The sequence below is a fragment of the Phocoena phocoena genome, chromosome 2 (assembly GCF_963924675.1).
Source record: "Phocoena phocoena chromosome 2, mPhoPho1.1, whole genome shotgun sequence".
Lineage (NCBI taxonomy): Eukaryota > Metazoa > Chordata > Mammalia > Artiodactyla > Phocoenidae > Phocoena > Phocoena phocoena.
In genome coordinates, this window is record NC_089220.1 from 75,630,553 (window position 1) to 75,656,809 (window position 26,257).

Genomic DNA, 26,257 nt, shown 5'->3' on the forward strand with positions numbered 1-26,257 from the left:
ACACTAATTCTAAAGATACACACACCCCAATATTCATAGCAGCATTATTTACAACTGCCAAGATATGGGAGAAAGTGTCCATCAACAGATGAATGGATAAAGAAGATATATATACAATGGAATATGACTCAGCCATAAAAAAGAATGAAATTTTGCCATTTGTAACAACATGGGTGGACTTGGAGGGTATTATGCTAAGTTAAATAAGTTGGAAAAAGACATACTATATGATATCACATATGTGGAATCTAAAAAATAAAACAAACTATGAATATAACAGAAAAGAAACAGACTTGCAGATATATAGAACAAGTTAGTGGTTACCAGTTGGGAGTGGGAAGTGGGGAGGGGCAAGGTAGAGGATTCAGAGGTACCAACTACTATGTATAAAATAAATAAGCTACAAGAATATATTTTACATCACAGGGAACATAGTCATATTTTATAATAACTAAATTGAGTATAACCTTTTACTATTGTGAGTCACTATGTTGTAAACCTATAAAAATTGCCCTGATCTGGACACTCAAATTAAAGATAGATGAATCTGATGTTCAAATCCAGAATCTGCCAAAACAAAACGAAGAAAGCAACCCACAACTGACTATTGAGAGTGACAGCTGAGGTCCCAGAAAAAACAGACCTCCTTTTCATGACTTCATTTTTTGAATGAAGATATGAATTATATATATATCACTTTAAATATTGCCTCTGTCCCCTTTTTTGTCTTCTCCTACATTTTATTGAATATAGGACCACCTCATTTTATCCTTTATATCTCTTTTTTCTGTAGGGTCATTCATTCTACAAAAAAGTAATAGGTCTTCAAGGTTTTGGAACTTCATATGAGCTCTCTCAGTGATGTTAGTTACTGGGTCAGATGTTAGCCTTGGTTGTGCTTCTGTCTTACATAAAACATGTACATGTACAAGTCACTTAAGCTTGTTATGGATGGAATGTCTGTATCTTAAGTATTTGAAAAGAATTAAAGGTAAAAGCTTTCATTAAAAAAAGAAAAAAACAACCAGAAATTCATTCTCTCACAGGTCTAGAAGCTAGGCATCCACAATCAAATCCGTGCTCACTCCAAAGTCTCCAGAAGACAATCTGTCTTTTTTCTTTTTCCTTGTCTTTTCCAGCTTCTGGGAGCTTCAGGCATTCCTCGGCTTGTGGCCACATCACTCCAATCTCTGACTATATGGTCATGTTGCTTCCTCCTCATCTGCCTGTGTCTCTAATAAGAACACTTTCATTGGATTTAGAGTCTACTCAGATAATCCAAGATAATCGCATCTCAAGATCTTTAATTACACCTGCAAAGGCTTTTTTCAAATAAGTAACATTTACAGGTTCTTAGGTTTAGGATATGAACATATCTTTTTGGAGGTCACCAATGAAACCATTAGATTATTTATTTAAATTATGAATATATTTTAAACCCACAAGCTAATATTTTTGCTTTACACAGTCATTTAAAATTAACCTATATTCTTTGCTTTTCATTCCTAGCTGCATCTTTGTGTTTCCTTCTGGGGTAATTTTCCTTCAGCCTAAAGAAAAAACTGTAAGTTTTCTTTAAAATGTAGCTTTGGAGCAAACTCTCCATTTTGATTTGCCTTTAAATGTCTATTGTGTTTTAATTCTGAAGGATCTTTTTGTTGTGTAGAGAATTCTTGATTGGTACTTAGTTATTTCCTTTTAGCACACTGAAATTATCTTGCCACTGGTTTCTGACTACCGTTGTCACTCTTGGTATGTCATTGTCCATCGTACTGATGCACCCATGACTGTCTTTCTTTTAAATGGATACTTTTGGTATTTTCACTTTGATTTTATTTTCTGCAATTTTACTCTGATATATCTAGATTTTGATTCATTTTTACTTATCTTGCTTGAGTTTCATTTCATTGAATATTAATACCTTTTATTTAGTTCTGGAAAACTCTAAGTCATTATCACTTTCAATATTGCCTGAGTCCCCCTTCTTTATCTTCTACTAGATTTAATTAAGTGTAGCTTAGACCTCCTCATTTTTTCTCTTTTCTCCTCTTTAGCATTTTCCATCTTGCCATCTCTCTGTGCTTTATTCTGGATATTTTCCATTTTTCTCATTTTAGTTGTGTCTAATCTGCTTTTAACCCATCTATTTCCCTCATAAATTTCTGTATTTAGCAGTTCTATCATTTCTATTGATTCATTTTCAAGTTTGCAATGTATTTTGCAAACATTTTGTAATTGATTCAGGCAAAAAAAATCCACACATAAACATAAATGGATGCCAAAATTATTAGGTGAAATCTGAGGAAGAATAAGATATTTATATGGACTCAAAATATTTTCTCATAGATTACTTAATAATTACAAAGGGAAAAATGATAACTTTTTGATGGAAAATGTGGCAGATGCTTTCTTAGCCAAGTGATCAAAGTTAACATCACCAATAATGGCACAAACTGACATCACGTACCTCCTAATGTGATGCAGTGAAAAAGGATATAATATCACTTCTGTGGTATTCCTGTAAAAAATTCATAACCTGAATCTAACAACAAACAAACATCAAACAAATCCAAACTGAGGCACTCTCTACAGAACAGCTCATCTATACTCTTCAAAAATGTTAATATCATGAAAAACAAAGAAAAGATAAGGAACTGTTCCAGATTAAAGGAAACTAAGGGGACACGACTGAATGCAATGTATGATCCCAGATTAGATAAGGGGGGTGAGGCAAGCCTGCTATAATGAACATTACTGAGACAATTGACAAAATCTGAAAAATGGACTGGACATTGGGTAATAACCTATCCATGTTACGTTTGCAAACTTGATAGTTGTACTATCGTTATATAATATCGTTTTCCTAACTGAAATATACAGTAAGGGAGAATGATATTTGCAAATTATTCTCAACTGCTTCAGGAAAAAAATGATAAATCAAAACGTGGAAAAGTATTAAAAGTTGATGAATTTGAATGAAGGTTTTATGTGAAAATTTTTGTCTTATTCGTGTAGCTCTTATATAATTTTGAAATTATTTTAAAACAAAATGTTTTTTAAAACGTATAGTATCAATTTTCAAAGCCCCAGTTCCTTGCTAAAATTTTAAAGTTCAGCTTTTATCTTCATGAAGGTAGTAAACACAGTTGTTAATGCAGGTTGTGGCTGATAACTCCAATGTCTGGAGTCCTAATGGGCTTCAGGTCAGCTCTTGTCTCTCTAGCCTGAAAGTGCTCAAAGCACAGTTCTGCCTCTCAGAGGATAAGAGGCTCAGAACAGTGCTGCCATCAGGGTGCCAGAACAGAGTGGGAAATTCTGCTCTGGGCAGACACCTTGCCTATGCTGGGCAGAACGAGATTCAGACTGTATTCCCATTTCTTCACCCCAAAAGACCACCGAAAGCATGGTTCTGTCTCTCCACTGCTTCCTCCAGACCAGCAATGTCCCCAGGCTGAAGTAATTCCAGCTGACCTCTCTGAGCTCCAATCATCTCTCTGATCTCGGCCAGGTGATTCCTCCCTCCCTAATTATTGGCACTTTAACGCTTTTAAGAAATATATTAACTTTAGCTTTTCAGTTGTTATCAATGGGAAAGTTGGTCTGAATTACCTAGTTTGCCATTATTATAACCTGAAATCATAACCTTCTTTTCATTGTAACCCAAAAGCTTTGCCTTATTTTAAAAGAAATTTGGATTCATATCACAACTGAGCCAATCACCCTCTTCCTCTTATTTCTTTGTAACCGTAAGTCACGAGACCCTGAAGTGAATTAACATTTTATGCTTGCTAGCTAAAGTGGCTAGCTAGCTAGCTCTAAATACATAGACAGCTACTTTCAGAATTACAGCTTGGTTGGCCTAACCAGCACACGTGTAACATCAAACCGAGCCTAGGATCTCCAGTACTAATTTTTCATGAAAAGTTTAGCAATGAAAGATGAAAGAAGAAAGTAAATAACCAGCTTGATAAAATAATCCAGTGATTACATAGGAAAATCAGGTTTTAAAAAGACAATACCATTCACAGGATGTAGGGCTTCCTTTAGTATCCGTGCTGAATGGGATGATGTCATTTCCTCTTCCTTTTGCTGATTTTTTAAACCATCGTCTGTGGAGATCTTAAGCCCTGAGAATTTCCGTTCAGTGTAGTTCACCTGCTTCAGATCCAAATAACTATATATAAGTATATTGTGTAATTATAATAACAATATAATTAATATTGCATAATATATAATTGATGTAATTGATACAATATAAATAATAATGAATTATATGTAATTATAGTCATATAATATATATTTATAATCTCATATATATGTGTGTATATGTATTTTAGGCTACATAGTAACTTTAATCCAGTTTCCTATGAAGAAAAGGCAGTATCAAGTACATAGTATGTGTTCAATAAATACCTGTTCTTTATTTTGATTACAGTTGAAGTAGCCTGGTTAGGACTGTTGTCCTAAAGTTCTAAGCATAAATTATAGAGTCCACAATCTGTTGAATTAAATTACATTGAAATGAACAGTCCAGAGGTTTATTAACCTATTTACGTTTGTGGAAACACATGCTCGCCACAAAAAGCCATGAATATCGCTTGTGTGCCTACTTCTGCTTCTACCTCTGAGAATAATATATTTGGGGACACTACAACCCATATTTTAGTTCTTCAGGGTTTCTAAGGCCTTACCTGTAGTGTATTTCCACTTAAGATGTTAGGACTAAGATACTCCATTCTGTTCTTTCCTTGAATGCCTGTTCTTTTGCCATGTTTTCTTCTTGAGTAACCTGGAACCTGGTGTTCCCTTTCCTTTCTTTCTCCCACCTGAGGAGGTTTTCGCTTAGCTTGATACTGGCCAGCTTCAATGGGAATCTCAACAGATACCATCTGGTCCTAAAGAGAAGGATCAGAGCCTTACAAGGTGATAGTTTAACAGCCTTGATACTCAAGAAAGGGATTTATGAGCTAGCATCAGACTTCATTTCTCTCCTGCCGTAAAGCTGAGAGATGCCGTCTCTTCCCTCCCCTCAATAAAACCCAGGATTTTGCTCCATCCATAGCCTCATGGCATTATGAATGATGCAGATTAAATTTGCAGAACACATGACATTCACAGAAGGAATTTCTTTTACCCCAATTTTAATACTGTCTTCCTCAAATCAAATTTGCTCCACAGGATTGGTGGAGATCTGCTACCTGGGGAGGAAAGGAAGCTTCTTCCTCTTCAATTGAGGTATCTAAACTGTCCTTGGTGTCCTTCTCCTCACTCGGAGCTTCTGGTTTTAGGAAACTCTCCGGGGGTAGATAGCAAGACTTCCAATCCAGTTGCACCTGAACAAATCCATTGGGTTTCCCCCCAGGGTCTGTGAGGTTAAAATCACCTGAGAGACACACAGACATTAATAAGATCCAATCACATGAAATAGGCAAGTGAGAGTTTAACAGCACCTTATCTATTACCTCCCCAGTTTGAATTTCACCATATTTTGTTTGTAATTAATTCACATCCACCAAGTAATCATGATGACAATACATTCAGAAGTAACATAAAATATCAGTGAATATTTATATTCACTCACAATATTTACTTCCAATATTCACTTAGAATATTTATAGGGGAAAATGGGCATCTCCAGGTTCAGGAAGGGATAGTCAAAAGATATACAGAGAGGTATAGCTTGCTTGTCGTCAGTCACCCAGCCAATAAACAAGAGCACATTCTTATTACTATTACCAAATGGTTGCTATGCCTTAGGCATACTAAGAAAACCATTATCTACACCCAAGTGGTCCGTATTTTTAAAATAACAAAAGCAAAGAAAACGTAAGCAAAATGGCTTTTTCCAAATGTCAGACTTCTGATGTGTAACACTGATTAATTTAACAGCTCACATTGCCTCTCTTTGGCAAAGGACGAGTTGTGAGCAGAAGTGTCAGCCTTTTTCTTTTTCTTTTTTTTTTTTTTTTAGCACTTGTGGTATTGGGAGGAGGGAGGCCTCACACACTTCCTGGAACATCCAAAAGCTTGTTAAACATGGTTGATACTGGCTACACCCATTCACACTTCCTAATGAGAGCATGGACATTGCTGCCTCACCCTCCCAGGACTGCAACCAGAGAGATGACCCTTCTTTGGTGTACCTTACAACTCTGGCTATGAACATATGATAAGGTAGTATGGAGTTCAGCTCCATATGGGGGGAAAAAATCCAAGAAATTTGTCATATGTGGCATGGAAGACTAATTTGGGTCTAATGTTTAAAAGGAGCAAGAGAATTACGGGGGAATGTTAAGGACATGGCTTATAATCTGATATCTAGTCATGTGCTAGGAAATAATAGGCCTTAAGTAAAGACAAATACTGGAAAGCACTAAAGAGACGGAAAATGTTGGTTCAGACACAGAGTTATGGGCTTCAGATTGGTGGGTCTACCTCCTTGGGAATCTTGCTTCTGTTGCTGAAAAGAAGCCAATGTTTCTATATGATTAGTGAGGCTTATAAGTCTTCTACTCTCTCACTCTTGACAATATTCTCAAATCCTTTCAGCAGGTTTTAAGAGAAACTGTTCCAAGCAAGTAATAAAAGAAAAGTAGAATTAGGACAGGGAGACAACATTGGGCAGAGAGCATAAAGAGGTAATAACCTTGAACTCCTACCTTTAATGGATTTGTTTTGTGCAAGAGGAAGCAAGGGCACTTGGACGCGGCCAAGGTACGAGCCAGGCTCTGAGTCTTCATCATCAAAAACGTACACAGACAGGGCCTCCTGCCTCAGATACTGATCCAGGTCAGAAGTCACAAGCACTGGGAATCGAGCCTTGTCTCTGAAGTAGGGATTGTTACTGGCTGGAATGATGGCGGTGTCGTGGTCAGAAAAGGTAAAGAAGCGATACATGGCGTATGGACTGGGTTGGGCTCCCAGCCATCGACTCTGGAGGCCGCAGCATCGGATGACTTCCACCCGCAGCTCATTCTGATGCTTCCTGGTCTCCGATCTGGGCTGAAAAGATGTTGGTCTTGGATTGAGGAAAAGGGCAGGCTGAGAGAGTTGTGCAGGTGAAGCCCAGCACCCTTAATGAGGAAGAGCTATGACCTAAAGAACTGCTGAATCCTGACTGGGTCACAGAGAAGCCTAATCAATGACTTTCACCTGCCTGCAAATTGACTCTGGCAGATAATTATCTGAGGGAGATGCTGGCACTCAAGCCTCATCTTAGAGATGGCAGGGAGAGGTAGCTAGCTCCAAGGGCATGATTTCATTTCAAACTCAAGCTTGACCAAGGGAAGTATCTGGACTAGTTGTGGTGTGACAGTTTTTCTCTTTCATTCACATTCAACAAGTACTTATTGAGTGCAATACTAAGCTGTTCTCATGAGCTGCTTGGCTGAGTCTCCTTTGAGATGCATGGGCACATCCTTTTTCTCACCTCATCTTCCTGGGCCTCCCAGGCTCCAAGCACATTGGCTGACAGGTATGCCTGGGCTTTCTTTCGCTTATTGTATGCTTGTAGGCTGGATCTTATGGGGAAGTGCAGCCTCATCCAGTACTCTAGCACCCCAAAGACTTCTCCACCAGCTCCTGGGTAGCAGAAAGTATGAAAGGCATGGAGGATACAGATGGTGTGGCAAGGATCAAGAATAAAGGCAGAGGAATAAAATGGGAAACCACCAGAAGACAACTATACACTTTGGGAAATTCCACATTAGTCCCGGGAAATGTGGGAGGCTGACAGCACTTACCAGTAAGTGTGGCAGAGCCATGGACTCTCTCCACGGTTTCTAGAACCCTGTCAAAGCAAATCCAGCCAGCTGCAAGGGTGCGGTGCTCACTGGCTATAGCCTGGTGTAGATGAAGCTGGGCTGACGTCCCTTGAAGGTAGTGCAAGAAGAGGGAATCTGTCTCCACCACATACTGAGAAGTGAAGTCATAGAGGGGCTGCAGCCCCACAGCTAGTGGGGTGCAGTGGGTTTCAAAGTCATAGAAAGAATAGGTGCAGAAAGTGGTAGGTTGAGTGTCTCCAGCCTGAGCCAGGGCAGCAGGTGTCAGGGAGGCCTGGTGGATGTGCAGTTCAAAAAGATTCTCACTCTGATGCCGTGGAGAAATGTCCACTTTATCCTCATCTCCATGGTCTGGCAGTGGTTTCAGACATAATGACAACTGTCGGGTGCCATAAGCCACATCTTTGAGTTGTTCTAGAGGGGAAAGAAAACTGCTTATCCATTAAAGGGTAGGGAATTCTTCCTTAGGGTAAAGGAAGGTGGACAGAAAGAGAATAAAAACCATGGTGAAGTCCAAGTTGTGACTATTTCAAGAAACGATGTGATTCAAAAAGAAAAGCAATAGAATGACAATCAGGTGCTTTGAATTCTGATGGCCAAATAATCCAATGCCTACTTTAGAGATGAGGCACAACATGAGTGATTGGAAAGTAAATGCTAAGCTCAGGAAAACACTGGAGGCACAATTTCATCTAGAGATGACATCGTTTTGGATTACAGCAGGATCTTGTGAATTAATTGTTAATTCCATTACAGAAACACTAGAAACACAAAATGCAAGTATTTCCAAAAGTTTGGGATATTGGCCTTGGAGAAAATAGCAAGTTACAGTCATGGTGTCTATGACATTACACTGGGCCCCATTAAGATGATTCCTCTTTTCCAGTCAGATCAATCACAAGGATCTTCATTCTGTTAAGAATTTGGTTTCATTGTAAGAAGGCAAAAAAAAAAAATCCACTTTAAGTCAAAGAGTAATGGAGTAAAAGTGGGGGAGGGCACTTACTGAAAAGAGGTTGAAAATATTGGCGATGAGATACAAAATAAAGATATGTAAGACAGTCCACCAAATCTGTGCATTACCTCCCATGTCCAACCAACCAGAAACTTTGATATATAGTCTGCTTCAAATCGGGGAGTATTTGAGTTGTCACAGTGTGTTGATGGTGAAGGTCCTATTCTAAGAGTTAAAGTAGTAGAAGAAAATACTTTGGGTACATCAGAATGTCTTCCTGCCCAAAATAAGTGGAATACAGAGACTGGTGAACAGTTTCTTAATTGATAAGATTAACATAAATAAAATATATTCAAAATTTTGCATTACATGTCACAAGGTTAATAATCTTAGCATATAAAGAACTTCTACAAATTAACAATATACTATTAAGAAATAGTAAAGCGCAGGAACAGGCAAGTCTCAAAAGAAATAATTTAAATAACTGGTAAACATATGAAAAACTCTTCAGCCTTACCAGTAATGAAAGAACTACAAGTTAAAGCAAATAAATCTTCAGAGGTAGGTAATTGTATTTATCCTGCACTGTCCTGGGAGAAACACCCTGAATCTGAAAGACGTGAGAATTTCAATCCAAAGGATTTCCTTTGTTATATGGCAGGGACCTTTTAACTGACGCACCCTGGCACGCATAAATCATGCTTCTGAATGACCCACCTCCCTTTACTCTAGTTCCAGCCTCACTAAGTATCCTTCTTATTGATTCTGCTTCCCCAAGAACGAGCTGCCATGAGCATATTCTCAAGGCAGCAATGAAAGAGCCACTATCATAAAATAACAAATGAACATTTGGGTGTAAATATCAGTCTTTGGCGAATGTGGTTAGTACGGGTCAGGTCTCTCACCACTGGGTATAATAACAAAGCCAATTTTCTCAATATGTAAGTCTGAGACCAGATCCTGGTCGACAGTGACTGAATTAAATACAGGAAGTATCACATAATAAAATTTGCATAAGTGTCCAGCCACCTGCCCTGTTATGTAGACATCCTCAGACTGCAACAAAGAATTCAGAGACTTTTAGAGAGAAATCACAGAAAAGGATGACAAGAGATGAGTGATGTAGCTCTATTATCTCCCAAAAACTGAAATATAGGCCTGGCTTGAGGAAACAATCTTGAGAGAGGGAGCGTGTTACTCACCCTGAGGACCAACAGTGATACACTCTTATTTTCAAAATAGATTCAGCAATTGCTGGGCCCTGTTGAAACTCTCCAGAGAAAAGACACTGACATGATGCAGGAGAAGAAACTGCTAACCATGTACTAAAACAACAAAGATGATAGGATAATCAAGAATGGGAGGGATAAGTCCTATACCAAGACATAGAGGGCGCCCTCTTGACAGGTGCAGAGGGGAGCACAGGCATTTAGCTCTGTGACAGATCCTAAGAGGAAGTGAACAAACTACTAAGACTTGCCAGATACTGGAAGGCCATGGCTTCTTAAAATACCTTCCAGCTGATTGATACGCTTGTTCTTGAGGTCTAGGAGTTGATTCAACCTCTCCAGTTTTTCTTTGTGAACTTTATTTTCATTATCAGCTTTTGTCATCATTGCCTCCAGTTCCTCCTGAAACAAAATAATGTCTGAGCTTTTCTATCTCAGTGGCCCAGAACCAAAGAGCCCAGATAAAAAGGTGGTACTTGCTGGGTAAAGGAGACTCCACTATCTCCTTAGCAGGGCAGATTCATCCACTAGAAAAAGGCTTAGGTTCCTCACAGACCCCTCCAGGACCAGTTGTGCTATTAGTGCCATAGGGTAGTATTTTTCCTGGGACTGGCAAAATTTGAACCCAGAAGCTTCCCACTTGCCATTTTCATTAGCTGGCCCCTTCTGGCTTTTATTGTCAAGGTGCCATGGGCATGTGTGAGTCCTCAAGTTTTTCAAAGGACAGCACATCCTGTGTTTGCATACATCAGCATATCACCTGGCATCAGCCCTGGAAACTCGGGTCTTGCTTCATTCCCCGTCTTGTAAGTAGTTCCCATGTGCCCATTTATTTATCCCCTTCCTGTACCATCTTTTCCTGCACCTGATAACACACGTTGATCTTGCGCTGCAGAATAAGCATGTCTCTGGTCTTTTCTAGTTCCAATATGGTCTCTGCATGCAATACTTGCAACTCACTTAACATCTGGGACAGTTTCTTTTCTTCTTGGTTTTTTGATTCACAGGGCTACAGAGGAAAAAGCATGGGTAAAAGGGAGTATAAATATGATAGGTATAGTAATAACTATTCTCTACAGCAGCCGTTGATAATAGTAAAATACCAGCAGCAGAATATACTCCAATATGTAGAAGAGGACCTGTGTTACTTTACAAGTGCTCTCTAGTGCTCTCTCCTAGTTCCTCATGTTCAACAGCAGCAGTGAGTAAGTTATACAATCTCCCATGGCTGTTTGCTCTTCAGCAGATCATTGCAAGCCCTCATCTGAAAAAAATTCTAAATTTTATGAGCTGTACAGTGTGGAAAAAGTTTGTGGAGCTCATGAAGCTATCTCTGCTCTCAGCCTTCTCATATACTTCCAAATATTGTCCTCAATCAGGACAAAATATTATTCAGTTAGTTTTCTAGTCCATTCATCTTTTCAAGGGATATTTGCCAGCAATCCCTCTTGTAGAGGGGACCTATTTGATTAAAGATGCTCTTACCTCTATCTGAGTGGCCTCTTGGAATAGAGCTGGGTAAGTGGCTGGTTCAGATTGCCAGTCAGGAGACTGGGAAGTTGTGTCTTTATTTTGGAGGTCCTCCACTTCCTGTTTATGCTTCTGAAGCAGGTTGGTGACTTCAAGCTTCAGATCCTTGTTTTGAGCTGGGGAAAAAATAATACAGAAAGCTGAAACTCTGTAGCTACCAACAACCATATTAAAGTTGGCCCAAGTGTGAATTAAATTTTCCCACTAATGTTTAATTCATTTTATAAACTTGCCCTTAGAGAAGCAATTCTCTCTTATTTCTACAAAGGCGTTCTAGCTTATTGACCCTGAGTTGACATTTGGACTCCAAAAACAAACAAAAAAAAACACCTTCAGAACTGTAGTATGGAGGGGAGAACTACCACCACCACAACAAAATCAGGGCCACTTGACCGACTGGGATAGTCCAAACTTTTTGACAGCACCATTTAATTCAGTATCTCCCCAACCATTCCCCAACTCCATCTGACTTCTATGCTGTTGGCTCTCTGTGACACCCACCTTGACTCTGACCCTGAGTTGGAGGAAGGGAGGTTGGGCATTTGGACATTTCCATGTGTGTTTCGGGGAAGGAAGGTGATCAGCATTTAGTGTGATCATTTCAGTATCATGCATTACAGAGGAGGTTAGATTAGATTATCACAAGACTTCACTTGTACTTCATACATACTACAAGATCCTTAGCATGCACTCCTAAGCTTTATCCTTTTATGGTTCCTGACTCTATTTTTCTTGATGTCATATTTCTTTTCCTCCACTTTTTTATGTGAAAATACTAGAATATGATGAAATGTAAGTTTGATAAGACTAAATATCAAGGTCCAGCCTAGCAAAAAGAAGGGAGACAAAGGTCTCTTTGACAGTATTTAAAAATCTTCAGAATAACTACTGTGATCCAAGAATTAAGACAGGGGGAAAGGGCTTCCCTGGTGGCGCAGTGGTTAAGAATCCACCTTCCAATGCAGGGGACATGGGTTTGAGCCCTGGTCCAGGAAGCTCCCACATGCCATGGAGCAACTAAGCCCATGAGCCACAGCTACTGAGCCTGCACTCTAGAGCCTGCCAGCCACAACTACTGAAGCCTGAGCACCCAGAGCCAGTGCTCCGCAATAAGAGAAGCCACTGCAATGAGAAGCCTGTGCACCGCAACCAAGAGTAGCTCCCACTCGCCACAACTAGCGAAAGCCTGTGTGCATCAATGAAGACCCAATGCAGCCAAAAATAAATAAATAAATTTTTAAAAAAAGATGGGGAAATAGTAGTGGTAACCAAGAGCAATAATTTGCTTCTCAATTTCAGGCATCAGATGCTAAAACAAAACAATTCCAAACCACCCTAAAATGACTGATGAGAATAAAAGGCAGAAAAATTCATTTTCAACACTTTCAATAAATTGACTGTTTAAAAACATTATAACTTAAGAATTGGCATTCTCTCACATGGAAAGTCAATATGTAGGGATAAGTATGTGTGAGGTAGGTGTCATGCTTTCTTGATTGTGAATCTGACCTGACTGCCAGTGTTCTTATGCTGGTTACCCAGGACCCACACAAAAATAGGATCAAGTGATGGGACTGGAGAAATGTTGGCCCAAGTTCCCTTCTCCCAAACCAGATGTAGAGGATGCCTCATCTGAGAGAACTCTTCAGGGCTTGACCTACCTTTCTCTCTTGACAGCTGAAGTAAGACTTTTCTCTTCTCCTCCACCTCAGCATCCAGGTGATCCTGCAACTGAGAGACTTTCTGCTGTAGCTGTTCTCCTTGCTCATTGCTCCAGTGAGGCTGATTACTGCTATCCAGCATGCTGAAAATGGGAAGCAAGTAAGGAGGGAGGGGAGAGTTGTCAGATGGACACTCAGAGGTGGGGGATATGACGTCTTTATTACACAGTTTCAGCATCTCCTGGGCCTAGTTCATCATTCATTTCCCTACATGTTTTTTCTGCCCCTGCTTTCTCAGTAACTGTCATTTACCAACTGCCTTGGAACTTTTGGGTCCTATTGAGGAGTAGCTTAGTATCACTTCGGTTTAAGTCCAAATACCCCTGGGCAAACAACACAAGTCATATCTATTTCCCAAGGAACTTCTCCAGCATGATGGTTTTCTTTAGTTAGGGAACTGTGTACCAAGACATTCTCAGGCCTGCTAGATTAGAAATAAGTAACAGAATATTCTTCTTTTCCTTACTCCATTCCTCTGTCTACTTTCACCAGTGGCTAGTTTAGAGAATACTTGCCTTTGAACTAGATTGTAAATTATTACACTGAAGGGTAGGAACTAAACTTTTCAATAACTGCAGCCTGCACACCACTATATCTAGCTGTCAGGGCAGACCCATCTTGAGTGTAAAAGACACATGGCCAGTTCTTGATTATTTACACAAGTGAAGTGACATTGATAATCAAGCAATTATTTCTGCTTATGTCTTTTTCCTAGTTATCATTTTAATAAATGTGGTCTAAAAACAACTTGTTAAGCTAGTACTAAGATTTCTTGGCACTTCCTGCCCATACATTACATGATGATCCAAGAAGATAATGTTATGAATAATGAAGGGAAGAGGCCAATAGTAATGTCTACCACAGGGAGTCTTCAAAGTGGGTAATCCCCACACTACCTTATTTCACTGAGTTGAAGAGCATCAGTTGTTCCCAGGATGCTCCCATGCAACCTCCCCAATCTACCCCCTGCTGCCTTTAACTTATAAGAAGGCACGTTTAATGTTTTTAAACTTACAGGTATTTTTAATTTCAAAACCAGTACGTAAATATATGCTTGTGAAAAATTAATATGATATAGAAGTATATAGAATAAAAGTGCCTCTTTGCCCTATTTCAGTCCTGTCATCTCATTAAAAGTTTGTGGATGCACACACACATGACATAAATTAGGTCACAATGAACACATTCTTTGGCAATTTGATTTTTCTTTTAATAGTGTATCTTAGGCATATAGATCTATCTAATTTTTTACAGCTTTATACCGTTTCAACATGGCAGTGCAAAACGATTTATTTAGTCGATCCCTATCATAAGAAATCTGGATGGTTTCCTTTTTTTTTTACTATTACTAATTAAATTAACAATGTATTAATTAACATTCTTACTACACAGATCTCTTTGCACATACACAAGAGGATTTCTTTAGTTTTGATTCCAAAAAATGGGTTATCGGGGGCTTCCCTTGTGGCGCTGTGGTTGAGAGTCCGCCTGCCGATGCAGGGTACACGGGTTCGTGCCCCGGTCCGTGAAGATCCCACGTGCCGCGGAGCGGCTGGGCCCGTGAGCCATGGCTGCTGAGCCTGTGCGTCCGGAGCCTGTGCTCCGCGGCGGGAGAGGCCACGGCAGCGGGAGGCCCGCGTACCGCAAAAAAAAAAAAAAAAGGGTTATCTGGCATAAAAGATATGCACGTTTAACATTTCTTTGATAGTGTCAAATTCCGTTCCAAAAATAGTCTGCCAATTTATATTCTCACTAAGAGTACTGAGTACCAGTTTCCCGGTATCCTTATCGAGACTAGGTATTATTTTTATTTTTAAAATTCGGAAGGCACTTTTCAGTAATTGTCTTTTTTTTTTTTTTTTTTTTTTTTTTTGCGGTACGCGGGTCTCTCACTGTTGTGGCCTCTCCCATTGTGGGGCACAGGCTCCGGACGCGCAGGCTCAGCGGCCATGGCTCACGGGCCCAGCCGCTCAGCGGCATGTGGGACCCTCCCAGACCGGGCACGAACCCGCGTCCCCTGCATCGGCAGGCGGACTCCCAACCACTGCGCCACCAGGGAAGCCCCAGTAATTGTCTTTTATAACAAAAAAATGTTCTGGGATCCAAACTTGGTACTCACTTTTCTAAGAGTTTGTCATAATTGTCATTCAGCAATTTTCGTTCTTTTTCCAAATCTTCAACTCTCTCCTGAAACTAAGAATGATAGTAGAGTGCCTGAGATAAGATTTTAAAATCTATTACCTTGCACAGGGCCTCCCTTTTCTGTTGCAGGGTGGGACTTGGGTGGGAGATTTTCTATGTTCATCTCCTATGTCTATGAGGATCCATTCAACTATAAAGACTTGAACCAATTGAAGGTGTGATAGAAATTTTAACTGGAATTAATGAGGATTCTCTGAATTAAATTTTCATGGTGTCTCGGTTTCTACTGTTAGGGAAACAGCAGAACATTATAACTTTGGGAACAGACATAAATATAAATCCCAGTTTTCCCCTAATGGTATAATCTTGAGCAAGTTATTTAACCACTTGGAATCTCATTTTTCTTATTTGAAAAAATAAAATACCCATATTTTTGCTAAGATACACTTTTTAACATCTCTGAAATTGGAATGTCACATACAACTGATGGTATCTTTCAATTATTATTGTTATTTACCTCTTTCAGTGTTATCTGCAGGATGGACACATCTTCCAGTTGGCTCTTCAAGCTCACAGCCTTCTTGCTCTCCTCCTTCAGTTCTGCCCTGAGCTCATTCACTTGGCTGAGGAGGGCATCATGGGCTGTACCCAGGATTCCCTGATTCTGGGGCAAAAGGAAAGTTGCTCTGCGAATGTTTATATCACTCAGCAGGAGGGGTCTCAAGATACAAACAACTGGAGCATTCCCTAGTGGAAATCTCAAAGAAGGGCTTTGATTTATAGTATGTTGCCTTTGCACTGTAAATTGACCTTGTTTTCCACCCTAGCATTTCTCAGGAAGTACCATTTCCCTGTGAGTGAGGATTTTCCATTCTGGGAAACTGTAATTTGTCACTGGAGCCTAAATTTCCCCAAGGTTCAAATTCAACCCTGATTCTAAATTAAGTGCCACCTTTCTTAGCTGCCTTTACCTTCTAAGCTATGTGAATGCTTTTTATGATGAAATATTTCTCCTTTTGCCCCTAGCAAAGTGATATGTTAACTCTAGAAGTTAAGTGCATTTTTCTGGCAGAGTTCCCAGCATGACCATGTTCCTTCTGGTGAGGAACAGTTGTGGCTGGTCATGTTGGGAACTCTGCCTTAGTGACTCTTAATCACGGACACTTACCTAGCTTCACCTGTACCCCGCTCACAGAGGTGCAAATATTTAGTAACACCAGAGAAGGTTTGCAACAACTTTGCTATATCTCACCACCTCACACATGCTAGAGGACTACTCTTAGGAATTTTTGAACAAATGCTATAATTCTCTGTAGCAATAGGCTGAAAATTACTATTCCAAATATTTCTCAACTCAGATCTCATATTTCAATTTTGAAAACAATGCAGTATCTTCTGATAATAGTGATAGTACCATTTGTCTCAATAAAAATTGTATAACATAATAACTTTGATATAGTTAGCTAAATTCTGGTGTTATGTTACTTGAAGATGAAGATTCATTTGGGTTTCATTCCTCTGATTACTAAGAAACAGTTAAGGAATCTTCATTAAGTACCTTCTGGAGCAGAGTTTCATATGCCTGAAAGAAAGAAAAAAGTATTATTCTATTGATATATCAACTTGATGTTTATAATACAAATGTTTAAATATTTATTTTAAAAGACATTATAAAAAATTCCCATAAATCAAGTCAATTTGTGTGCCTGTTTACTAATTGCTGCTCCTTTTCCCCTGCCCTAGCTTGCCAGGCAGTCTGTGAATGTAATAGATGACACCATTTTTTTAAAAAGGATGAAGGGTCATTTATTCACATTTGCATTGCACTTGGTGGATTTTCTAAGAAGTATTTTTATTTTCAAACTAGGTGCCATCTCTTACTCATCATGCTTCAGAAAGGTCTCCTTCCAGTTTTAGAAATAGAAAAAACAACAATAGCCAAACTCACAACAGCTACTATTATTGGTTGAGTAATTACTATGTTATATGTTACTGTGTGTTTCATTATCTCTTACATTATGATCATCATAATTGTTTCACATATATTATCTCATTTAATCCTTACAACAAATCCGAGAGGTATTGTTATCTAAACTTTAAAAATGAGAAAACCAAAGCTCATAGAGCTAACTTGCCCAGAATCACACAGCTTTCAAGGGGCTGAGGCAGAACTTTATCTCAGCCTGTGTGACTCCAGAGTCTGCACTACTGACCACATTTTACTGCTAAGGGATTAAGAGGATGCAAGCTTATCTTAGTATATGTGTAAGTAAGCATGACTAGAAAGGTAAATTGCTCAAAAAAAGCAAATTGTAAAACCTACATTTTAGAAAAGTATTCACCATTTTAGGTCATCTTTGCCACTACCATTAATATGGGCAAAGACATTCAATTTAGAATGGCTTTCTCCCTTTCTTCCTTTAATGCAATGGAAGAATAGATGGATTTTAAGAAAAATCTAATTCCACAAATATAGCTATTTACCAATACAACTTTAAAATAACTTCCTTTCCAGATTTCCCATCCTTTCAGTGCTACCAAAACTAACCGAATCAAAAGAATACGAGCATATGCACAGTTCTCTACAAAACATAGGTTTGGAGTTTGGCCTTGTACAGATGCCCTTAGTCCCAATCAAAACAGACATACCAAGGGCAGCACCAGCTGTAGCTAATCTCAATGAATGGCACCATCATTTAATCACCCAGGCTAGAGACCCAGAAGTCATCTCTCATTTCTGCTTTTCCCTCACCCACCCTACTTTGGTGATGAAGTCCGTTCTTCCACTTCCTGGACCTCTCCCAACACAGTCCTTCCTCTGTGAGCCTCTCTCCCTGCCTTGGTTGGGACCCTCATCCTGCCTCCCTTGAATCACTCATCTGTTAAGTAACATCTGTTAACCATCTGTTACCTCCAGTCTTGTACCAGCCACCCTCTCATTCACTCTACTGCCAGATGATCTTTCCTGGTAGTTTTGTCATTTTTGAGAAGTTGAAAATTTCAGAGAAGTATAAGTACTATAATAGCAGTCATCTATAATTCTACTACTACCCAGAATTAATCATTATTAGTGCTCTATAATAGTTTCTTGAAAGTATTATTCTTTTTATTAACATGTATTTCAAAATATTTTGGACATTAAAAAAAGGCAAAGTGATCTCTTTGGGGAAAAAAAAAATTGATCATGTTACCAACTTGCTTAAAACCTTTCTGCAAGCTCTCACTATCTGTAGGATAATGTCTAAATTCCTGATAAGACCTCCATGACCTGATCCCTAATGTTTCTCACCTCTGTGCTGTGGCCTACACCACTCTTCCCCGGAAAGCCCTTCCCTCTCTTGCACGCTCATTAACCCCTGCCAAACTGTCAGTATTTGGCTCACGAATAGAATCTCTTATGGATCCTTTACAGATCCTGCGCCCCATCCTCTGGTGGATCTATTCTCTCTTTTGTGTCGCACCCATACCCTGTTTGTGGATAGTTGTACTTGTTTACATCTTGTCCTCTCACTCTTGTAAGTTCCTTGAAGGCAGGAGATGTCTTATCTTTTTAATCTTTGCATCCAAGTGCTTTTCACAGTTTGTGGTAGTCAATAAATGTTTATTCAATAAAAGAATGGTGCCAATCTATTATTTAGAACCTCTATGCCTTCTTTCTACCATTCAGATATGAGTTTCAATTGTGTGGTAGTGAGAAGAGTGTGAGCCTTGATTTCAGATAAAACTGGACTCAAATCCTGCTCTGCCTCTTGCTATTTTTATAACTTGAGCAAGTTACTTAACTTCTTTGAGGCTCAGTTCCCTCATCCGTTAAACGTACTTACCTTTATGGCTGTTGTCAGGCTTAAATGAGATCGTGATTCTAAGTATCTAGGACAGAGTCCGTCACATAGAAAATGCTCAGTAATCTGGTTTCCTTCCCCTCCCCTGTGACTGCTCTTGGCTCCCCAAGTTTAATTAAACTCTGGTTGTGGTTTTTGGCTTGGAACTTAACCTGACACAAGGTAACCTCACTTAATTCCACCTTAGCAGGCAGGGCTTGAGCCTTCTTCCCAGCAGAGGGATAATGGCAAGTACTAGAAAAAGAATGGATTCTGAGTTGTAAGGCCTGGATTTGAACATCACCTATCTATTGTGTGACTTTCTTTTTTTTTTTATTTAATTTTATTATTTTTTTTATACAGCATGTTCTTATTAGTCATCCATTTTATACACATCAGTGTATACATGTCAATCCCAATCTCCCAATTCATCACAATTGTGTGACTTTCGACAAACAACTTAGTTTCTCTCCATTGTGGTCTCCCATGTGTAAAGTGGAGAAGATAATACAAATCTCTTAACTAATTGATTTTCTTCCCCCAAAAAGGCACAGCTGATGATGGCAACTCACAGCTTGAACTTCTGTTAATTGTGCTTTTGTCACTGCCAAAGAAGTATTCCTTTCATGTAAGAGCTTCTTAAGTCGAATCAGCTGTATATTCTCCTTAATGGAAGCTCTGGAGAAAGAAGACAGTGCTAAAATATCCTCTGTGAATGGACAGAGTTAAGTATTTTTCCCCCTGTGGATATGGACAGGGACACAAAGGAAGATCATTATTTCTGAACCTAAGAGATCATGTTTTCTTTATCATTTCAAAGGTAGTGGGGGAGGATTTGGGTTCGCTAGACTCTGTCTCAGAGATTCCCAATTCTAGCTGCTGTGGGATGTTGACAGTGAAGGAGGCAGTGTGGGGAGAAGTGGCAGGGAGGTATACGAGAAATCTCTGTACTTTATGCTCAATTTTGTTGTGAACCTACAACTGCTCTAAAAAATAAAGTCTATTTTTAAAAAAGTTTTCCAGGGACTAAAACAGACCAGCCATGTAAAAAAAAAAAAAAATTTTTCCAGGGACTGATGCACAGTGGGGGCTGAGAGCCCCCATCTGGTGATGAGGATGAAATAGTTTTCCTTCTGTGAAGTGAAGCAGCAGACCTTTTATTATATATAAGCATCCCTTTTATGTTAATCCATTACTTAACCACTTGGGCCTCCAGGTCTACTTCTCAGATTGAATTAATCCCAAGCATTCTCTTTTCCTCTGAGATGAAAGAAAGGTACAAACAAGAACCTCTTTTTCAGTTCATTATGGCTTGAGGCATGGAATGCCACACCCTTACCGAAGCTCTGTGGCCTTCTGAGCACACTCCAAAGAGCTTCTCTGTGCAAAATTCTCATCTTTGGACCACATTTTCTCAGAAGACTTGGGTGGTTCTTCCACTTGCATAGTATCGCTGGTCATAATGTGGGCACTGTTAGGCAGGCATAGGCCAGTGAGTTTAATCATAATTATGACTTTGTTAAAAGAGATTATACTGTTAGAATTAGTAATATTAAACACGAAAAGAAGAATTAGAAACCGCTGTTATAGGGGTTTAGAACTGGGCTCTCACATATATAAAAAGAACTTAGAGGAGTTAGTAATCTTGGCATATGTGGAGGATAAACTTACCAAATATAGCTTTCCAGTGTCAAACAGAAATACAAGTGAATTACGACCTAAGGGGGAAAATATAAAGGGAAAGAGAGGGAATACCTTCAATTAAGGAAAGGGCCTTTATTTTCCTTTCCTTGGAAGACAAAGAGATGCTTATTTTCCATTTTTAAGCAATGAAGTTGGAATTTGACAACTTCCAAATTGGGCTGACTTTCATCTTCTCTGATTATTCTGGAATGACTCAAAAATGGCAACATTCACTTGTTCCCTAAATGAGGTTTTTCCAATTAAAGTTGAAAGAGTAACAGCACAGGATAAAGGAAAAGAACTCACTGTTCGCTGGGTTCACTGGATACTTCACCTCTGGCTTTTTCATTTGTCACATGTTCCTTGAATGTGGGAGGAGCTGTGTAGCTCAGCCTGTCCCTTGACTCTGAAAGTTTAGACAGAAGATGCAGACTCTGGCAACAGATTTTTCCAGAACCCCAAGTGCTAGAAATGGAACACCAAGTGCTGGAAGTAGGGAGCCTTGAGATCTGGAGGAAATCCTTATATGACCAATGATCTCAGAGGGGAGCTTCTCAGTTTTTACTCTTGCAAAAATATGCAACTACTGATTTAATAAGTCAGCGGGACTACAGACTCTCAAGTAGGTCAGTATAAAGGGGAAGAAGAGCAGGGACTGTGTGTCTAACTCTAATGCATCATTGTCTCTAGTGCCTAGTATATAACCGGTATTCAATAATGCTGAAGTTAAACTGAATTGAAATTTAGACTTATTTAGTTTTTCTACTTTTAGCTGTTTTCACAAAGATTTTGTTGGCTCAAGGAGGGAGCTTGAAAATATAGGGCTGTGCTGAACAAAACCTAACATTGAGTCCCCAGGGTTAAGACACCCCATTCTCATGGACCTAAAGCAGGGATGAGTAGGCCAGGTGAAGGAAATTTACACACAGCACTATATTTAATTCAGTGTTGGGTTCCATAGCAGCCAGAGACGCTTAGCCACTTGGAATACAGGAAGATGAAAATCTGCAGCTCCTCACTTAACAGCCTGATTTCCAGGCCTGGACTTCAGGAATAGGCTTTGACAATCTCTGAACCCATGGAATTGTATGCAAAGTTTTGTCTATGTGTATGTGCATTTTTCTTGGGAGAACGCCTAGCTTTTGATCATGGTTGCAAAGGAGTCCATTTCCCCCAAAAGGTGAAGAACCCCAGTTTTAGAGGCACAGGCCACTTAGCCCAGAGTCCCAGAGTCCCAGGAGAGGGACCTGTCTTGAGATCACTGCTGCTCACACCTAAGCATGTCATCAAAGTTATCTCTGTTTTCTAGAGCCTTGCAAAACTTGACCAGCAAACTTCCCATTTCCATTATCTGATTCTCCTCTCAACAGTACTGCATGGTGAACTGAGAACTTTGAACTGGACATCCTACTCAGGAAAAAAAGATTTTAGGGAGGTAGAAAGGAATGAGAACAAAAGAACAAAATGGGCGTGGTGGGCGGAATAAAGCAGTGGGAGGAAAATGTGGCCGGCAAATCAATCCTTCCCAGTGTTTTGGCCCTGTCGGGGACTTGGCCCTGAGCCTCACCCCTCTTGGGTTTTTCGGTCCTCGCCGCCCCGGCGGTGTGGAGCTGTCTGTGTCCCGCGTGGACGCGAGGCTGGGTGCAACGGGGAGCAGGGGGGCCGACACGCTGGAACTGCAGTTGCAGCCCGTGCAGCGGGGGGCGCACGTGCTTGGGGGGCCGCTGCCGCCACCCCGTGTTCCGCCGCCGCCTCGTAGGCCCCGAGAGCTGCTCCGCCGCTGCCACCTCGGCCCTCCGGTCCCGGCCTGCTGCAGCTGACCGGAGCAAGGCTGTCCTCATCCTGTGGGCAAAAAGAGAGCTGGTGGCTCGTGCTCTCTCCTTCTATGACAGTTACTATCTCTACAGTTTATCTGGTGGTTAATAACCTGAATTGATCTCTGATATAAACTTATGTGCTGTAGTCCACTATTTGCACTTAAAAATTAATTTTCTGTCCCCAATACACTGTAACTCTTTCAGAGCAGGGACATCTTGGTGTCTGTCTTTGTTCATTCTGTTGCAGTGCTCACACACTCTCTTAGTAAAAAATGAGGCAGTCTTCAGTATATTCGTGTGTATATTTATTTTAAAATTATATAGTTTCTTTTGTACTAATAAATTATGGTCATTATAAAACAGAAACAAAAAATACTAATTTTTAACAGGGAGATAATTAAATATATGTAGAAATTTTAATATTTACTTCTCCAGTCCCAACTGTCCACACATTCCTGTATATGTGCCCACTCTAAGGATTATTCCTCTATACCCACCCTGCTTACACCGAGCCTTACCCACAATGGATAGTCAATTACTATTTATTATCTTGACCTAAAATCATACTTTTAACCATTACCATCAGATTCTGTGTTCTCACTGCCTGCCAGTTCTGACATTTACTATGTGGCCTGGGGCATGTCATTACCCTTTTATGCTCAGTTTCCTCATCTATAAATAAAGATAAAAATAGTACCTGCTCATTGGATTGTTATGAGGATAAAATAAGTTAATATATATAAAAAGGGCTTTGAACAGTGATGGTGCGTTGTAAGCAGTGTAGGAGTTAGCTATTATTATTACATATCATTATATCCAGATAAAGAGATCAAGGCATTAAACAGCTAGGTAACTTGCCCCAAGTCTGAGGGGATAGAATCCAATTTAGCCACTTACTATCTATAACCTCAAGTACTTTTTGGTTACTGACCAACAGACAAAGTTTTTTGGCCCATGCAACCATCTGACTTCACTGGATTCTCGAGTTCTCCACAATATAAAATAATCTCCAATTCAGGGCTTCCCTGGTGGCGCAGTGGTTGAGAGTCTGCCTGCCGATGCAGGGGACACGGGTTCATGTCCCGGTCCGGAAGATCCCACATGCCGCGGAGAGGCCCGTGAGCCATGGCCGCTGGGCCTGCGCATCCGGAGCCTGTGCTCCGCAGTGGGAGAGGTCACAACAGTGAGAGGCCCGCGTACCGCAAAAAACAAACAAACAAACAAAGAAAAGAATCTCCAATTCTGAAGAGTGTTGGCATACAGTGGAAGCCTGCAATACTGTAGATTCTAAATGAAGCTCTGAACCACTCCTGGGGATTACCAATGAGAAAGCAAAGCAATGCTCTTGACATTGGGGAATTGGTCTGACATAGCTAGTCCTCAGTGTTGTTTGGTGGCCTGGCATTCACAACTAGGCCATGTTACTGTGCTGTTGGACATAATCTCACAGATCAACAACATCACAGAAGGCCACTCTGAGACCATGACAGAGTGATACCAAACAAGGCCGCTGCATACTTTTGTCTCAGCCCAGACAAAAACAAGTTCACTCTGCCACCTGCAGAATACCAAACGTGCTCCTCTCCTGGCTAATATGAGTGACTGCTGCTTCTTTCCCGATTACAGCTTTAGCCTCACTCTAGTCTAACCTCCCTGTAGATAAGACATTGAGATATCCAAACAGAACTGCCCCTGCTTTCTGACAGTACCCAATCTAGAGCAAACTTCTGTTACCTTGGACCCTCCCCCAAATCACCCAACTGAAGCCAAAATCCTGTAATAGGCTCTTTCTAACAGTCTTACTGAGATGCCCATGGTGTGCACTTTTTCAAGCTACAGCAGTAATTAACCCAACTTGCCCAGCTATAGATGTGTTCCTGGTGGTCTTTGCCTGGGAGGCATTGACACAAATATCTTCAAAATGTGTCCTAGCTATTAACCCCAGACTTTCGGAACTCTCATTCTGCCCATCTATTTATCTACCCATACCCCATCTCAGATTCTTTTCCAGGTCTGCACCCAAAAGGTACACTTTTGAAAGCCAATACCCTAAAGTCACTGTGTATGGTATATTTTGGAGTTAAGAACTTTCAGCTCTGCCACCCATTGGCTATGACCTTGGGCAAGTTACTTAACCTTTTTGCACTCCCTTTCATTCTTTTTTTTTTTTTTTTTTTTTTTTTTCGGCGGTACGCAGGCCTCTCACTGTTGTGGCCTCTCCTGTTGTGGAGCACAGGCTCCAGACGCGCAGGCTCAGCGGCCATGGCTTACGGGCCCAGCCGCTCCGCAGCATGTGGGATCTTCCTGGACCAGGGCACGAACCCGTGTCCCCTGCACTGGCAGGCAGACTCTCAACCACTGCGCCACCAGGGAAGCCCTCCTTTTCATTCTTAATGATGATTATTTCATAGTATTAAATAGTATTAAATGAGTTAACACATATAAAGCACGTATAGCATGCCTGCATACAGTAAATGATCAATATGATTTTTGGTAAATAAAAAACCCCTTCCCTTACTTGCCCCTGCAGCCTTTGGTCCCCTGAGATTTTGGCCATTCCCCCATCCCCATTCTCTCTTTTGTGACCAGGGCAGAAGCCTGTGCAGTCTCTTGCTCTTTAGGTTGGAATAACTCTGATGATGCTTTATGAACTATGGCCACAGTCTGTTGATGTGTTTGGCAAGAACACAGAATAAAGCAATATTGCTTCAAAAATTATTTTTGGAGTTAACCATCCTTGACATTTGAATTGTTTTCTGGTGTAGACATCTCAGGAAAATGTATTCTTTTTGGTTTATTGTGGTGTAGGCCTGGTGTAGATACAGCTTCTAAAGACTTAAGGAGAACTCTGGGTACCTTTTGATCTCATCCTGTTGCTTCCAAAAAAGCTCCTTCACCAACATGTGCTCTTCACGAAGACGAAACAAACTGTCCTCCAATTCTTCCCGGGTCATCCTGCTCAAGGGTAGTTGAGTCTTTACATTCTTACCTAAAGTCCCAGGAGAGGGTAAATGGAGATTATTTTTGCATGTAATTTTTTAACCCATCACATCTCTCACCACATCTTGCCCAAAGGGCTTGAATCTTTTTTTTTTTTTTTTTTTTGCAGTACACGGGCCTCTCACTGTTGTGGCCTCTCCCATTGCGGAGCACAGGCTCCGGACGCGCAGGCTCAGCGGCCATGGCTCATGGGCCCAGCCGCTCCGTGGCATGTGGGACCTTCCTGGACCGGGGCACGAACCCGTGTCCCCTGCATCGGCAGGCGGACTCTCAACCACTGTGCCACCAGGGAAGCCCTTGAATCTATTTTGAGTCATGTGTTTAAGAGGAAATTCAGGAAGTATAAGAAATGTGTACCAATGGACCTCTTTATCATTCCATGTCACTCCTGGATGTGGAAAATCATTCCAGCATATGACTCAACCTCCTGTCTGGAAAGTATATTCTCTTTCTAAAAGTATCAAATAGGGCTTTTAGTCTACTTAATTTTTATTTTTAATCTACTCTTTTATGTTTCCTCCTCATTAGATAATTTGGACCTAAATAAGGATTGTGCCCACAACTGTCTTCAAATCCCC

General features: G+C 40.4%; 1 protein-coding gene across 2 annotated transcripts in view; it reads right to left on the reverse strand.

The window, feature by feature from the left end:
• The window catches only part of RPGRIP1 (RPGR interacting protein 1), a 71,948-nt gene that overhangs the window by 33,709 nt on the left and 11,982 nt on the right, over positions 1-26,257 (reverse strand). Inside the window, exons 1-18 of one of the 2 annotated variants that reach the window (XM_065872114.1) lie at positions 25,536-25,662; positions 22,430-22,704; positions 21,169-21,268; positions 20,519-20,650; positions 19,752-19,857; positions 16,917-16,940; positions 15,876-16,022; positions 15,336-15,409; positions 13,157-13,299; positions 11,451-11,611; positions 10,831-10,974; positions 10,250-10,367; positions 7,743-8,195; positions 7,430-7,581; positions 6,660-7,002; positions 5,199-5,383; positions 4,692-4,895; positions 4,020-4,158 (exon numbers count right to left, since the gene is read on the reverse strand). In XM_065872114.1, the coding sequence (XP_065728186.1) occupies positions 4,020-4,158; positions 4,692-4,895; positions 5,199-5,383; positions 6,660-7,002; positions 7,430-7,581; positions 7,743-8,195; positions 10,250-10,367; positions 10,831-10,974; positions 11,451-11,611; positions 13,157-13,299; positions 15,336-15,409; positions 15,876-16,022; positions 16,917-16,940; positions 19,752-19,857; positions 20,519-20,650; positions 21,169-21,268; positions 22,430-22,704; positions 25,536-25,633 (2,998 nt within the window). In that variant the 5' untranslated portion in view covers positions 25,634-25,662. Of the gene's footprint in view, positions 1-4,019; positions 4,159-4,691; positions 4,896-5,198; positions 5,384-6,659; positions 7,003-7,429; positions 7,582-7,742; positions 8,196-10,216; positions 10,368-10,830; positions 10,975-11,450; positions 11,612-13,156; positions 13,300-15,335; positions 15,410-15,875; positions 16,023-16,916; positions 16,941-19,751; positions 19,858-20,518; positions 20,651-21,168; positions 21,269-22,429; positions 22,705-25,535; positions 25,669-26,257 lie in introns of those variants that run through there. The other variant, XM_065872115.1, reaches the window with a different exon arrangement.